General features: G+C 44.3%; 5 protein-coding genes across 8 annotated transcripts; 4 read left to right on the top strand and 1 right to left on the bottom strand.

The window, feature by feature from the left end:
• The first annotated feature begins 60 nt into the window (after positions 1-60).
• Positions 61-1,907, top strand: LOC6732696. The gene is made up of 4 exons (XM_016178121.3): positions 61-849; positions 914-1,077; positions 1,129-1,520; positions 1,578-1,907. Exons 1-4 carry the CDS (start codon positions 146-148, stop codon positions 1,824-1,826), a joined length of 1,509 nt encoding a protein of 502 aa, XP_016025432.1. The 5' UTR covers positions 61-145; the 3' UTR covers positions 1,827-1,907.
• A 159-nt stretch (positions 1,908-2,066) lies between these two features.
• On the top strand, positions 2,067-3,875 carry LOC6732695. Of its 2 annotated transcripts, XM_016178122.3 has the most exons (4): positions 2,070-2,854; positions 2,939-3,102; positions 3,154-3,530; positions 3,597-3,875. In XM_016178122.3, exons 1-4 carry the CDS (start codon positions 2,163-2,165, stop codon positions 3,786-3,788), a joined length of 1,425 nt encoding a protein of 474 aa, XP_016025431.1. In that variant the 5' UTR covers positions 2,070-2,162; the 3' UTR covers positions 3,789-3,875. The 2 variants fall into 2 exon arrangements, with proteins under 2 accessions (XP_039147145.1, XP_016025431.1); XM_039291211.2 differs by lacking the exon at positions 3,597-3,875 and having other exon boundaries at positions 2,067-2,854; positions 3,159-3,301.
• A 58-nt stretch (positions 3,876-3,933) lies between these two features.
• On the top strand, positions 3,934-5,660 carry LOC27207741. The gene is made up of 4 exons (XM_016183419.3): positions 3,934-4,695; positions 4,755-4,915; positions 4,973-5,364; positions 5,481-5,660. The coding sequence occupies exons 1-4, from the start codon at positions 4,040-4,042 to the stop codon at positions 5,487-5,489; spliced, it is 1,218 nt and encodes a 405-aa protein (XP_016025430.1). The 5' UTR covers positions 3,934-4,039; the 3' UTR covers positions 5,490-5,660.
• Positions 5,661-5,913: 253 nt separating this feature from the next.
• On the top strand, positions 5,914-10,387 carry LOC6732694 (coiled-coil domain-containing protein 170). 2 transcript variants are annotated; one of them, XM_016178123.3, is made up of 5 exons: positions 5,914-6,247; positions 7,712-7,837; positions 7,910-8,734; positions 8,795-9,664; positions 9,724-10,386. In XM_016178123.3, exons 1-5 carry the CDS (start codon positions 6,092-6,094, stop codon positions 10,303-10,305), a joined length of 2,559 nt encoding a protein of 852 aa, XP_016025428.1. In that variant the 5' UTR covers positions 5,914-6,091; the 3' UTR covers positions 10,306-10,386. The 2 variants fall into 2 exon arrangements, with proteins under 2 accessions (XP_016025428.1, XP_016025429.1); XM_016178124.3 differs by lacking the exon at positions 5,914-6,247 and adding an exon at positions 6,914-7,421 and having other exon boundaries at positions 9,724-10,387.
• LOC6732693 lies at positions 10,315-11,115 on the bottom strand. 2 transcript variants are annotated; one of them, XM_016180342.3, is made up of 3 exons: positions 10,859-11,003; positions 10,643-10,796; positions 10,315-10,579 (listed from the first exon to the last, which is right to left on the bottom strand). In XM_016180342.3, the coding sequence occupies exons 1-3, from the start codon at positions 10,944-10,946 to the stop codon at positions 10,408-10,410; spliced, it is 414 nt and encodes a 137-aa protein (XP_016025426.1). In that variant the 5' UTR covers positions 10,947-11,003; the 3' UTR covers positions 10,315-10,407. The 2 variants fall into 2 exon arrangements, with proteins under 2 accessions (XP_016025426.1, XP_016025427.1); XM_016180343.3 differs by having other exon boundaries at positions 10,467-10,590; positions 10,859-11,115.
• Positions 11,116-15,469: the final 4,354 nt, after the last annotated feature.

Genomic DNA, 15,469 nt, shown 5'->3' with positions numbered 1-15,469 from the left:
GTGTGACATTCAATGCGTTGTATTCAGATTTCACCATCATATATGCATGTGAGCACCTTTTAATATTACTCCCTAGAAATGATACTCACAAAAAATACTTCAGAATAGAAAACATAAAACAAAAATAAACAAAAAAACTCGAAAAATGCCCCATAAAAAGACAAAGCATTTGAATGACGTGGTACCTGGCGTGGTTAACCTGGAGATTCTCGAAGGAGGGCAATTTGACCCTTGGGAAATTCCTTTTCCCTTGCCGGAGCAAGAAGATCCATCAATGTGCCGAGATGAGTTTCTTAAGGATCTGATAAGGGAGCACGAGTCCCGAGTGGCCTCACTAGTGGTCAGATCTACAATGCGTGACGCTTCGACAGTCAAGCGGCCAGTGGAGCTTCAAGACTCAGATGTAAAGGAAGCCGAGGCTATGGTGGTGCTGCAGATGGCCAAAAAGCGCCAAAGAACGTCCGTTAGGAGAACAATGGAGGAAGTTATAGCCAGCATAAGATTGAGGTCCACCATAATAGCAGATCTCATTCGCCAAATCCAAAAGGCGGCCATCGAGTTCCTATCGGTTCGTCTGCTCAGACAGTTGCGACTCTTCTCGATGCCCTGGCCAGGCGAACTGGAGGAGACCCCAAACAACCTGTTCAGCTGGTCGTTGGATGACTTCTTATTCCGACTGGACGTGAAGCAGATGTACCTTGATGTCCTCCATCGGGAGCGAAGTGTCAAGGATCTTGATTGCGTAAAGTTCTGCAAGGATCTCAGCGAAATCGAACACCTTATACAAGAGATGAGAAGAGATTTTCGAGACGACGTAGACCTCTGCGAAAACAGCCTTCGTTTGTTAAAGTAAGGGTATTACGATAGCTTTGTAGTTACGTAGTGCGACATTGACATTTGTGATCCATTGCAGAAATGCACAATACCACATAAATGCCCCTTGGGTAAAGAGCCTTAATGCTAACATCCAAAATCTGGCGTCCAGTGCGTCAGTCGCTATGCTCAATGAGCAAAGTGGCTCCTTGACGTCGTTACGTCGTAACTCATCGGCAATGATAGTGTTCGAAAGGAAATCAGGTGAGTGGGGTTACTATGAGCCATATTTGGAAAACTCATCTTCTTCCGCAGCGATGAACCCGATTGAAACGCGATATCAAATCAACTGGTTTAGGAGCTGTACGGATCAGCGTCTGACCCGGATGAATGGAAGAAATGTGGAGATAAAGAAAGAACTACATGACCTGGAGGTTCAAGCAGTGCAGGATGAAAAGGTGCAGTATTCCTCCGGACTCATGTATGAGTTGGAGGTGGGAAAGCTTAGGGAAAGCATCAGAAATTGGCAGGACCGACTTGATACCGATTTGGAACACGCCGACGTCATGTGCACCGTATCAAGGCTTGCACTGCAAAAGGTTAAGGACGATTTAAAGTTTTACATGGAACAGAAGAACATGTATCTCCAGCGAATCGAAGAAGTGCAAGCTCTCATAGATCAGGAAAGGATGATTCGCGAAGAAAGGGTAAGTCTTGGCAGAGAAATCGAATTTTGGAGTCATCATCAGATGAAATGTCACTAGGAATTAGCCGCCTTAAAACGAATGTCGAGGGGGTCTTTAAGGAAATCTGTACCAAAGGCTACAAAGAACTTTCAAAAGAAGTCTAAACGGAAGTCTGAAAAGAAGTCTGAAATGAAGTCTGAAGTCAAGTCTGATATAAAGCCTGATATGAAGACGGAAAGAAAGTCTGACGTAAAAGCTGAAAGAAAATCCCAAACGATGTTGGCGGAAAAATCTCAAAGAAAATCCACAAATTCTAAAATTGAATAGCATATCCTTTATTTCGGCCCATTTTACTTATATATGTTTACAATTTACCAACGGTTTCAATAAAATACTTCCTAAGCTTCAGCTCATCCTTCTTATTAATGCAGAATTGAAAACCAGCTACGAAATTCTTCTTGATAAATTCTTCTGCTGAAGAACGAGAATTAAACATATTTTGGAGTCAATTGATTCTATCAAAGTAGAATTTTATATAAAGTATTCAAAGTATACAGTAGCTGTATTGATTTTACAGAAAATGTGACACTTTGAAACACAACACTCAACAGAATAAAACACAAAAAAAAAAAAAATACAAAACAAAAAAATTTAAAAAAAAAAATGGTTTCCAAAAAGAGAAAAAATTCTGATGAAAATAAGAAGAAGGTAGAAACCACGTTTGAGTCCGATCCATATGAGATTAAATTTCCATTGCCGGAGCAACTCGATCCGTCCCAATGCCGCGATGAATTCATTGGCACATTCATCCGGGAGCACGAAATTCGGGCCAGTTCCCTGCGGCCCAGATCAACATTCCGGGCCGCTTCGGAATTCAGGTCATCACAGGATCTCACGGATCAGGGGCCCGAAAAGGGGGCAGAGGCTATGGTGGTGCGACAGTTGGTGAGTCAGCGCAAAAGATTAAGTCTGCGGAAGACGAAGGAAGAGATCTTGGAGAACATTAAGCTCCGGTGTACCATGATGAATGACCTGAACCTCAAATGCCAGAAGGCGGCCATCGAGTTCCTGTCGGTTCGCCTGCTAAAGCAGTTGCGCCTCTTTTCGAGTCCCTGGCCTGGAGACACTGGGGATATCCCTTACAACCTGTTTAGCTGGTCGATGGACGACTTCCTGATGCGCTTGTCCATCAAGCAGGTCTATCTAGACGTCATCAATCGGGAGAGAAGTGCGGAGGATCTTGACTGTCTCAAGTTCTGCAAGGACCTAGGTCAGATCGAACTTCTTATACACGAGATCAGAGATGACTATCGCAACGATAGGGATCTATGTCAGGGGAGCATGGAGTTGTTAAGGTAAGGATGATTCATATGATTTTGCCTGTTCCTAAATTGCAAAATTATAAAGAGTACTCACTATCTGATATCATTAAATTGCAGAAGTGCCCAATACAACATTAACGCACCTTGGGTCAGTACTCTTAAGGAAAATCTTGAGAGCATTAGATCCAGTTCGTTAACCGCAAGGCTTTTTGCTCAAAGTAGCGCCTTTAACATAGTAATGCGTCACTCATCGGCAATGGGAGCCTTTGAAGACGAGTCAGGTGAGTGGGTTTACTATGAGCCATATCTGGAAGACTCACCTCCGTCCGCAGCTCAGGATCCGATTGAAATGCGGTACCAAATCAACTGGATTAGAAGCTGTACGGATCAGCGTCTCTACCGGATAAACGGAAGGGAGGAGAAGATGAGAAAGGAACTAAATGACCTGGAGGTCATTTCACTGCAGGATGAAAAGGTGCGTAATTCCTCCGAGCTCATATACTCGCTAGAGGTGGGAAAGCTTAGGGAAAGCGTCAGAGTGTGGCAGGAGCGGCTTGATACCGATTTGGAGAACGCCGAGGTCACGTGCACCGTATCAAGGCTTGCATTGCAAAAGGTCAAGGACGATATTAAGTTCTACAAAGAACAGAAGGACATGTACCTCCAGCGAATCGAAGAAGTGCAGGCTTTAATAGCTCAGGAACAGGGGGTAAGTACATATATGTATATGAAGTGATTCGGTGTTTTTGACTACCACAATATGACATATGCTTAGATATTTGGTTCCACCCGAAGCCGATTGTCCAGGAAGTCGGTTCGAAATTCCGAGAGAAAGTCCGAAAGGAAGTCCGAGAGAAAGTCAGAGAGGAAGTCCGCGAGGATTTCAGAAAATAAGATAGCACGAAAATCTGAAAGGCTTTCTGAGAGAAGGTCTGAAAGGAAGTCCCGAAATTCCAAAATGCAATAGAAGACTCTCCGATTTGGCCTCCTTTAATTTACCTATGTGTTTGCAATTTACCAAAGATTACATTAAACATTTTTTTTTAAGTTAGAACGATTTCTTTCTTAATACAACTAATTCCTATCTAACTAATTAAATTAACAGTGTAAAAACATTGAAATCACACAGCAGTTGTGTTTCTTTTTATTGAAAACCTGTCATTTATACAAAAAAACATTTAAGTGGGGAAAAGCTAAATAAAAGCCCAACAAATTATAATGGATGTGTTAATAGACGAAAAAGAATCGGATCCTTTTGCGATTCAGTTCCCTTTGCCGGATCAGCTCGATCCCTCCCAATGCCGCGATAAATTCCTTAGCACAATTATCGAGGATCACGAACGCCGGGTGAGTTCGTTGTTGGCCGCATCGTCCATTCGGGGCAAATCCGTGGTTGATTATCCCGTGGAGACCGTGGATCGGGTGGTCGAAAATGGAGCAGAGGCTATGGTGGTGCGGCAGATGACCAGGATGCGGAAGAGGGAGAGCGGAAGGCAGACCGTTAAGGAGGCCATAGAAAGCATTAAATTGCGTTCGTCCATGATGACCGAGTTGAATATCAAATGCCAGAAGGCGGCCATAGAGTTCCTATCCGTTCGCCTGCTGAAGCAACTGCGTCTCTTTTCGAGTCCTTGGCCCGGAAAGATCGACGACATTCCCTACAATCTGTTCAAGTGGTCGTTGGATCACTTCCTGGCACGACTGGAACATAACCAGTTGTACCTGGACGTGATCCATCGCGAACGGACCTCCGAGGATCTCGACTGCGTAAAGTTCCGCACTGATCTGAATGAGATCGAACAAATTCTACTCGAAATGCGTGAGGACTTTCAAAGGGATTACGACCTTTGCGAAAATAGCATTAAACTCATGCGGTATTGGCCTTATTTGGTTCAAGAAGAACTTTCTATATTGGAAACACCTTTATTCATAGAGATTGCAAGTACAACACGGTTGGTGCATGGTTTGAGGCCCTCAAGGACAATTCCCGGATTAAGGAGGGAATGAGCAACAGTAGCCTGGCAATGGAATCCAGCGTATCCAGTCTGGATATCCATCACACTGCACTCGCAGACCCCTTCGAAGGCAGTAGTTGTGAGTTATTAATTTTTAACACATACCAAAAGATACATTTTTTGTACATTTTCTTAGTGACTGATCCGATACAGATGCGTTACCACATCAAGTGGGTAAACAGCTGTATGGATCAGCGACTAATGCTCAACAGTAAGCGGGAGGATCTGCTGAGAAAGGAGTTGATGGAACTGGAAACCAAGCTGAAACAGGACATGACGGTGCAGCGCAGCTCGGAGATGATATACTCCTGGGAAGTGGAGAAGCTCAAGATACGCAATAGGGAGTGGGAGGCCAAGCTGGAGCGTGATCTGGAGAACGCCGAGGTGCAGTGCACGATAGCCAGGCTCGCACTGCAGAAGGTCAAGGACGATCACAAGTTCTGCATGGAACAGGAGGAAATGTACCATCAAAAAATAGCCGAGATCAACAAGCTGATGGGAACGCAAAACGCTCGTCAGCAAAAACAGGTGGGCTTAATTCATTTTGCTTTAATAGATTAAATAGATAGACAAGCCTTTAAAAATTAGTAAACCTTATAGATGATATGAAATGAAAATTAATACAATTTGTTTAATTTCGCTAGGCAAAATAGGCACCGGAAGTGAAATCAGCATGTTTAAGCCAGGAATCCATAAAGAAGCAGGCGAAATGCTGGAGCTCATCAAAATTCGACAACTATTATTTATGTTGGCAACCCAAACAAAATAATCAAAATCCCGAAATGCAGGAACTTAACCCCAAAGGGTTGTTGCCTTCAAAGTCACTGTCAAAGGATCAGGCCATTGAGGGGGGTATTCCATCGGCCGGGGAGTGGGTGCCAAGTTAGGGCAAACATTTACCATATTCATTATTTTTGGCGGAGACAAATGAAATTACAGGCAAACGGCTGCGGGGTAGCTGCCCCTCTACCCCTCTACTGTGATTGCAGTTTAGAAAATCGAATTATGTGCACTTTAGTCACCGTAGTTACCCACCAGGAACCACACCCTCCACCCAAATGGGGGATCTGGTGTAGTATCGCCTCATGCATAGTTATTTTATGCGCCGTGGCAACCTGAAAGTTGCCGCATAACTTTGCCTCTTCTTGTTGCCTGGTCGGGTCGGGTGTATTATTTACGCTTAGAAAACAGAGAGTAGAATTTTTCCAACGCCAGTCGGAGGCGGATCGAGTTCACCCGGATAAAATCCCTTGGAATGCCAACTAATCCGCGACCCACGACCAATGGCAACACTCCCGAGGACTGGCAGGTGTTCGAAGTCTTGTTCGGTGCTGATCAGGACCCGAAATCGATTCCCGCACGGATGACCACAATGTCACCTTTGCCACAACCAGCTATTCCATTTTGCCAGGTGAGTAGTTTGTGTCGCCGAGCTATCTTGCCAAAATCGTGCGCCAAATTGCCATAAAAGCGTGTAGACATCATATCAAGATAGATTTATGTGAATTCGCAATTGAATAACGACTTTTGTTCGCTGTTTTTTATGTTTCAAATGTATGCGGTTGTTAGGGGAACTAATGATGTTTGTGGGGGGATTTGCATAAAACTCGATTGGTCTGGGGATACAGTGGTTCGTATTGCTAGGAGCCATGTGGGTGGGGGTGCATAATCAAAATATATGAATGATTGTAAAGCTATTCATATACACACAATAGGATAAAATGGAGCCATGCTATCTAATTTACTGATCTGAGGACTTGTGAAAGCCTAAAGATCAATCCCATGTATCTTAAAGATCTGAAATCAAGTTCCATAAAATATCTCTAAAGATGTTCATTCAATCTGAACTGTTTGAAGCATTTCCCTTCGCCCATTTCAATTTCTTTAAAGAGGCAACCTGAATTGGCTTCATAATTAACCCGGCCAAGCTTATCGAATGTTCAACACATTTCAGTTCCCAATTGTCTTGCCGTTGCTCCTTCCTCAATTGCAGACAATTGGCCAAAAGTTGCACACCTCATTTTCCGTTTCCGGCCAAGTTGAAAATTTCCATCGTATATCCATCCACCTAGCCCAGGAGCACCCAAACCCCAAACCCTGTGGCATCCGCACTCGCGTGCGTGAGTCCGTTGTGGATATTGCATTTGATACTTCGCCACTTGGCGCCATGTGAATGACCCAAATAATCCAAACAAACTGCAAAGTTTCCCCCATGTGTAAGTGTAATCGTGGCTACACCTTTCTAGCTCCACACGGCTGCTCCTCATCCGAAGCCCCTTGCTCCTGCCATTGAGCTCGTTTTCACTTGGAGCATAAATTTGAGCATTGTGTGATGTTATGTTGGGGTAAATTCCTCGGTGCCATGCATCGGACTCCCCTCAGTTGTTAGGTGGAGGTTGTTAGGCTTCCGAAAGTAGTTTTTCCCGAACCAAAGTTCAGTTCTTCGACGGCTTTTACTGGGAACAGTTGACTTGGTTCTTGGAGTGCTCTAAATATTCGTGGCTCTAAATATGCCCAGTGAAAATCATCTGCATCACCATCGCTTGGGACACACTGGCGGATTGTCTCCGCATCATCATCACTTGGTGGGCATTGGGACTATTTTAATGCAGTTAAACAGTTAAAAATAACATATAATTAAGAGTACAATTAAAATTTACAAAAAATAATGAAAGTCTAAATGGTCTAAAACCATTTTATCTTAAATTGTATAAATATTATTATAATTGTATTAATAATAACAAGAAAATGTGAAAATCAAATATTTATATAATATATTCAAATAGGAAATTAGATAAATTTATATGTAATTAATTAATAACTCCGCATATCAAATATTTTTGTGTGTTCTCCAAACTTAAATGCGATTATCCAGCTGGACACATCCTGCAGCAATACGGGAATCACTGTGACAGAACATCATCATGGACTCGACTTGACCACCACGCTGCGCAGTGAACTGGCTGCGTTGTCCTACAAAAAGGAGCGACTTACGGGGGAGGTAAATAAAAGCATCAATTTATTATGGAAACAAGTAATGTAAAGGATATACATATATTTAAACTTATCCTAGCTTGCTGAAGCGCGTACCGCCTTGTGCAGCAAAGATGTGGATATCGAGAATCTGCGAGCCCAGGCTGCTCGGCAGACTGCCCTCATCGGATCCCTTCAGAGTCGTCTGCAAAACTCGGAGAGCAGGGAGCAGGCTGTCCAGGCCCGATGTGATTCCACCATTCAGACGGTTCAGCGGGAGAAGCGTAGCTCCGACGAGCGCAACAAGGAGCTAATCTGCAAGATACAGCATCTGGAAACGCATATGGCCAGCGAGGAATCGCAAAAGGAGCAGGTCAAGGCTCAGTTGCACGATCTCCTGCGACGGCTTAGCATAACTTTGGGAATGGATGTGTGCGATGGCAACCAGAATTCCCATGCCACACCCGAGTGCATCATCTCGCGGGCCGAGGAGGTGATGGTGGAGCTGCAAAGGACGAAGGCCAAGGTCAGTTCCACCTGCGACACGCTGAGCTCCTGCGAAAATGAACTGCTCAACTTGAAGTCACTGGCCAACATTGAGAAGCAGCGCCTCACGGCCCAACTCGATGGAGCTGGCAATCACAACCACGAGCTGGAAGGACGCTGTCGCCAATACGAAAGGGATCTTCAGATCCAAAGGGATCGCTTGACCGAATCGGAAATCAACGGCGAGAAGCTCAAGGAAGAACTGCGCGGCTTTGAGTCGCGATGCCATCGCTTGCAAAACAACCTGGACCGGACTCAGGGCGATCGCCTGCAGTTCTTGCGGGGATTGAGCAATCTCTTGAATGTTCCCGAACCGTGCGAAACGCTCATCAAGGACAAGCTGAGAGAGACTCTGGCGGAGAACCAGGCCATGCATGCGGTAATAGAACTTATTAATTCATAATTTAACAGATAATAAAACGATTTGTATTCCCTCTAGCAAATGCATTCTCTGCGAGATCAGCTGAACTCGGAGCATGAGAAGCTCAAGGAGACCCAACAGACGACGGAATGTCGCCTCCGTTCTGGCGAGGCACAGAAATGTGAGCTAACTGAGCGCTTGGAGAAGTGCCATGCCGAGATCCATACTCTTCGAAAGGATCACATGGGTCTATCTGAGTTCCTGCAGCGACTGGCCCTCGCGATGAACTGGGGTGAGTGCTCTGCCCCTCCGGCTCTTGGAACTGATACCAATCTAATGGCGGAGAACTTGCTTGAGAGAGCCGAAAGACTCGCCGCTCACTGCGACCACGAGGCATCCCATCATCATCATCATCACAGCCCGGATAAGGGTTGCTGTGATCACGGACATGGTCATGGGAAACTTCGCCGCGAGAGATCCTGTCATGACATTCCCCTCAAGGAAAGTACCAGTGTCTACAACCTGCAGCGACGTGTTCGAGTTCTCAGGGAGCAAGTGCAGCGACGCGATCTCCACCTGGAGCTACTGCGTCGCAAGCTGGCCATCATAGAGGACGGTGCGCGGGGGAAGTGCATGCTGCAGGGTGAACGGGATGATGCCGTTTGCCGGGCCAAGAAGGCGGCCAAGCAGGTGGACAAGTTGAGTGCCCAGCTGGCCGATGCCCGGTCACAGATAGCAGAGGTCAAGGCCCAGCTGGCCGAGGCTGTGGAGTACAAGATAACCTCGTTGGAGAGGGCTCGAAAGATCGATGAGCTGTCCACACAGATATGCGATCTGGAGGACGAGAAGACGCGCCTGCTATCCCAACTTAATGCCATGAAGGAGCGCCTCAAATCCTCCTGTGAATCCAATCAGAATCGCAGATGCCGCGATGAGGCGCTAATAAATGTAATTAAAAGTTTAGCTTATGTAGAAAATTAAAAACTCAATGCTTCTCCAAATTTCAGTCAATGCGCGATGATGTCAGCCGCTTGAGTTCCCAACTCTCGGATGCCAATCAGCGCCTTTCGCATTTGCAATCCTTCCGCACGTCGGTTGCCAGGACACTGCATCTTCGCGACCTGCCGGAAACGGATCTTCTGCATCGTCTGCAGGCCCTGTGCTCCGCACATCAGGAGTTCACGATGCTTTCGAAACGCTATGAAACAGCTTCGCCAGTTGGAGATCATCCATGTCCTCGGTTCGATGATCCCATACCACCATCCAGCCACTGTCGCCCGCCAAGGGAGCTCAGTCCTCCGCCAACTTCCTTCCACCATAAGGCGACACTCCATTCAGGCAGCAGCCATCACCCCCCACCGTCTGAGCATCATCATGGTTCCAGCAGCCACGTGCACAATCACCACGGACATGGACACGGACACGGTCACTCATCCCATTCCAGGCGGCAGCGAAGTAAAAGCCGGGACAAACGACTCCACGATGAGTGCTTCGACACGGATGTGCATCGACTGCACCATGGCTGCAAGGAGGAGCTACTGGCCACCGGATCGGAGGATGACTATGACTTCAAGAGCAAATACTGCTAGAGTAGTAAACTTTTTCTTTGCATTTGTATTTTTTCAAAATAACTCAGAATAAAATATGGTTTCTACATTTCGGAAAATGTAACTTTTTTGTGGCATTATTGATTATTCTGGTTGATCATTATGTATGTCGGGAGGATAAGGATAGGAAGGAAAGGACTGGTCTTCATCGCAGTCCCTACTGGTGGCACAAGTCCAACAGCATTCCGGAAATTTTAGCAACAAGTCCATGGCCTTATCGTCCTGGCAGCCACTGCTCGGCAAAGTGCGAGGACAGCTGGAAAATAGCTTGGATATCATATGCATTAGGGTATACCATTTCAAATTGGATCGATCTTACTAGTAAACATGAGTAAGTCCTTCGGCGTTCATGCAAACCTGCACGCCGCAAGTGTTTGGATCACTGACTTCCTCGCCAGGCTGTAGGGCAAAAACATCGTATTGCTTTTTTTTACCCACTCGGACATGGATGGGGTAACACTGGCCGGGGTACTCTACCAAGGCATTTTAACGAGATTTTATTATTCTTACATATAAAGTTTTCTCAAGGCATTACTATCACTGTGCAGTATCTTCACAAAAACCATGGACTCCACATAGGCCACTAAAATTAAAGCAACAATGAAGAAATATATGAACTTCATTCTAACGCAATAGAAGGCCAACTGATGGAAGTTCCATTAAAGTACTTGAGAAAAAACTCGCATTTGAAATTGATACTTAGTGTAAATAATAGTGTCACATTACATTATTCTGCGAACCTTTGACTGTCTTTGTATATTTTGTGTAGAAAAAGTGTCAGCACTATCTACATGTATAGTTTAAAGTTTCCAAAATTAGCCGATAGAGCGCTGCTTGCGAGTAGTTCTCAGATTAGCCGTAAGGTGGATAAGTTTAAATGAAGCAACAGTTTATTTAAAAAATGATTAATATATAAAAATGCTTTATTTCAAACAGATTGTTACTTAATAAACAATATACAAATGGCTGAGGATCAAAAAAACAACATTGTTGCAGATATAACACTTTTGGTCGGTCGCTCACCTGCTGGACAAGAGTAGCTCGACCAATTCAGACCTAGTTGATTGACTCCTCTGGCCATTATTACCACCAGTTCCATCGACCTGGACCATCGGCGGAATTATGCAAATGGGAAAAGTGTCAAACGCATTGTACCGCCTGCCGCATCTCGGTAGCCTGTCAAATAAATCAAAAATTGACTGCAGCACATGCAACCCGTTTTCCGGACCAAGTTCATATGCAAGGCAAACGGTGGCCGGCGCCTGGGAATGTGCAATTAATCAAAAGTTCAGTAAACGCTTTTAATGTGGATCTATGTGCATGGCAATCCCACTGAAGAGTCGTCAACGCCAATCAAGATGCATATTTTTGCATGTTCGAAATTACACAACACACGTGAGTGGTAACTAATGCCCCATCCGCCCCATCCTCATCATTTGCGGCACAGACTTGCCACAGACGACACCCAGAGCAATGAACTTGGCCGACGAGATCGCCTCGCTTGACTGCCCCCAGTTCCGGCGGCCAGGGGAGAGGAATCTCGGCGGCACAAAGAACATAAACACTCTCAGAAAATGCCTATCAGTTGCATATATATATGTATATGAATGTATAAAACCATCTTAAGTATATATACATTTAGAATTTATAAAACAAATAGCTTACTTTTAAGTCAATGTAAATACAATGATATTCACTTGACATTCCAATAAAGTTGCCTCCATTATTCATAATATATCTTTAATTTGTCATTGAAAAAGTAAGCTTCTGCATTACTCATAAGATTATCTTACTAATTTAATTTTTCCAGAATTAGTTAGACTGTTTTATTAAATTTTTTAGAGTGAACAGAAGACAAACATATCCAGAAAACATGTTTATGAGCGGTCGAGCGGGTGGTGCTGGTTGCTGCCCCATGTGTGTGCCTGTGGCCCCTGCCGCTTATTTTCTGCCGCCCGATCTTGCCACATGAGCCAGGAGTATGAGTTGCTAACAGCGGGGAGTGCATATCGTTTCGTCTTGCAATTGAGTTCCTTCTTCTTCTCCAACAGGTTTAACTCTTTGATCTGCTGCCTCTGCATCCCCGCTCCGTGTCTCCTGGCGACTTTTGATCTTTCGCATCGAGGAGGAGGAGGACGAGTTGGAGCAGGAGGAGTTCCACGGCGGAGGAGATGCGGCCATTAGAGTCGCAGTCACTCAGGTGTGGCATAAGCCGCAAGAGAAGCCAGACTGCAAATCGGAAAAAGAGGAAGGAGTTGGCCTAGCCCATAATTAATATCGTTGAGGATTTGATATAACACTCTGCGTTCTTAACAAATTGCCCGTCAGTCAGGGACTAAATTATGTAAATGGAAGAGAGGTATTTAGATTCGTTTTGTTAGCTCAAATGCAAAACAATAGAATAGTTTGTATATTTAAGCCTTCTCTAAATTTTCATAGCACAAAGCCCCCTCGGTAAAGCCTGAATATTGCGAATCCAATTCAGTCAAATCAATAGCAAATAAAAATAGTTAAAAATTGATGAGAACTATGGATTAAAATCGTATGCAATTCAAATTAAATTGGCACTTTATGCGTACTCTCCTCCGCTCCACAAAGGGTTGGCTTTCGGGATTTGCTGCCCCTCAGGAAAGTGGCATTTGAAATGCGTTGCCAAGGAAAAACTAGGACACAAACTATGGAAATGCGGACAAGTTTAAGTCCACAAAGCCAAACATGATGCGTGTGGTGCAGGGTCCAAAATAAATACACGTGTGCTCGCCACAAAAGCTGGATGGGTGGAATAAAAGGCGGACTGGGAAGGTCACAAGTGCCTTTGGTGTCACTCCAAATTGTTTACAAATACAGAACACGCGTTGAAAAGCTGCCATAAAGAATAGCGACGAGGAAAGTGAAGAAATGGAGCTGAAACCTCTGGCAACGCCTTACCTTGAAGTAAACCCATCTACTTTCCTCTTGGCCTGTAATGGTTTTTTTTCTAGCACAAAAGATTCAGTAGCAGCAGCATCATCATCATCATCACCACCATCATCATCATAGTATGGTGGGTGCCTGACTGGCATCTGAGATGATTTTAATGCTGTCGATTGTGGGCTTACATTGACATTTTGGCCAACTTGCCATCGCCCTCCCCCCTTTGGCTTGTCGAGATTTGTTAAAGCCACAAGCTTCCGCTTATTGTTTGTTGGCAACAATTAAGCCGCACTTTTGCACCAGTCAACTAAAATAATCAAAATGTTTGCGGCTCACCCATGCACCCACAACCAAATGGAAATAGGAACTGCTACAGTTAAGAAAATTCTAGGCATCTGCAGAATTTCAAAATTGGAGAAGAATATGAATAAATTAATACTTGTTATATTCTATCTCAACATTAAGAGTTATTTCTCAGAAAGAAACTTTGTTATTAACTTTCTAGTCTGCAATCATCATTACTATGTAGAAAATCGATTGTTTATTTCCAATACTTTTTTTTTGGCTGTGCATATTTTGTGTGTGGGTAATCTCCATTTCGAAACTGAACGCAAATGCAATTTTTGAATTTTTCCACAGAGTTGTGAGTTGAGTTAGGAATGGCTTTGTCCATGAATTTGCATGTTTTCGCAGGGATCAGTTCTCGGCACTGGGAATGGTTTGGCAGCTGCGGAATCATGGGGATTGCTTTTGCCATTAGTCCGGCTGCTCCGCTTGCGGACAATGCCAATACACGTCTTTGGCCACATCAAAAATGCAACCAGTGAATTGGCCATTACACACACACATCGACCAATACAAAGTTGAATGCCAAACTGAGTTTTTGCCGGCTTAGCATGTTTTTGATTAAATCGCTTTGGTTTGTATTTTGAATGGAAATCGGAGGAGTATGATGGGTTCCGAGCGCCACATTTGGATAAACACAGAGTGCGAATAATACTCGTGAATGACAAGCGAAATCGATTAAATTCGAGAGCCTCAAGTTATCCAAGCACTTTTACTCGTTTTCCTGTTTATATTAAGCCAGACTTACGCACTAACCAAAATCCAAAATGGTAAGTGCATAGTAGTTGGAATTGCATGATTTACTAAGTACTGTGTGAGAAGCGACCCATAATACGACTTGATCTAGAGACCAAGTCGGCACTTCATGTACTTTAGCTCAGGTTTAACCCATTTCCCCGCATTGTTTCAATTCGCTTGCATTGTTCGCACTTAATCAAGGTCGGCACTTAATTAGACTTTCTGCTGTGGGAATCAAGTGTCGCCCGGCAGCGAAACAATTGCGCTGCCATTGCATCAGCTAGATGGATGCCCGGCCATTTGGAGTCCGCCTGGGAGTCGAGCTGTTGGCCAAGTCGGCATAACTGCACACATTATTCAACAGCGTGGCAAGCAAAAATTGTTGCTATTTTAATTGTCCGACATGAAATATTAAATGCTCACCACAAACAGCATTAACAATGGCGATGCACACATAAAACAATAAAACGAAAAGCGGCCATAAAATGCAAGAGACTGTCCACCACTTTTGGCTGCCACTCGATGTGGATGTATCTTAATTAGCATAAATATGCAACCCGCCTGTGCAATGGGCCAAAAGGGGAGGGAGGTGAGGTGGAGCTGTTGGATTGGAGTGTCACCCGAGTGCACCGCAACATCATTTATGGCCGTGGCTACTGCCATCGGTCAATCAGAAACAGAATCAGCTCCCGTTTCGGTGCAGCATCCATATGCATATATCTTCATACACATGGCCGCATTATTATGCGGGCTCACTTCTCCAGTCGTAATGGCTTTAATTGTTATTGTAATTGGCAGTGCATTCAATGGTAAGTAATTGAGTCATGGGGGTAAATGATTGAAGTTTGATATGCTAGATTATGTCATTGAATTTGGAGAGGTTGCAAAAGAGCTGGGATTAATGAGAACTGATGGATGTTGATCTCATTTGATTGCACTTGTGTACCATAAGCCTCTGCAAACAAATTATATAAAAATTGGTAGTACCACTCCAGGCACCTAAAGCTCTTTTCACTTAATCGCTTTCACTACACATTGGCTGTTTAATTATTGGTTTTTATAATGACATAAATTCAATAAATTACACCCAATCTGGCACTGCCCATAACCTGATTATTTAAATTCATTTTAATTTGAAACCCGATTAAGT

This window comes from Drosophila simulans, chromosome 2L, assembly GCF_016746395.2.
Source record: "Drosophila simulans strain w501 chromosome 2L, Prin_Dsim_3.1, whole genome shotgun sequence".
NCBI lineage: Eukaryota > Metazoa > Arthropoda > Insecta > Diptera > Drosophilidae > Drosophila > Drosophila simulans.
The sequence above is the reverse complement of the archived record's forward strand: the minus strand, read 5'-3'. Positions and strand labels throughout refer to the sequence as shown.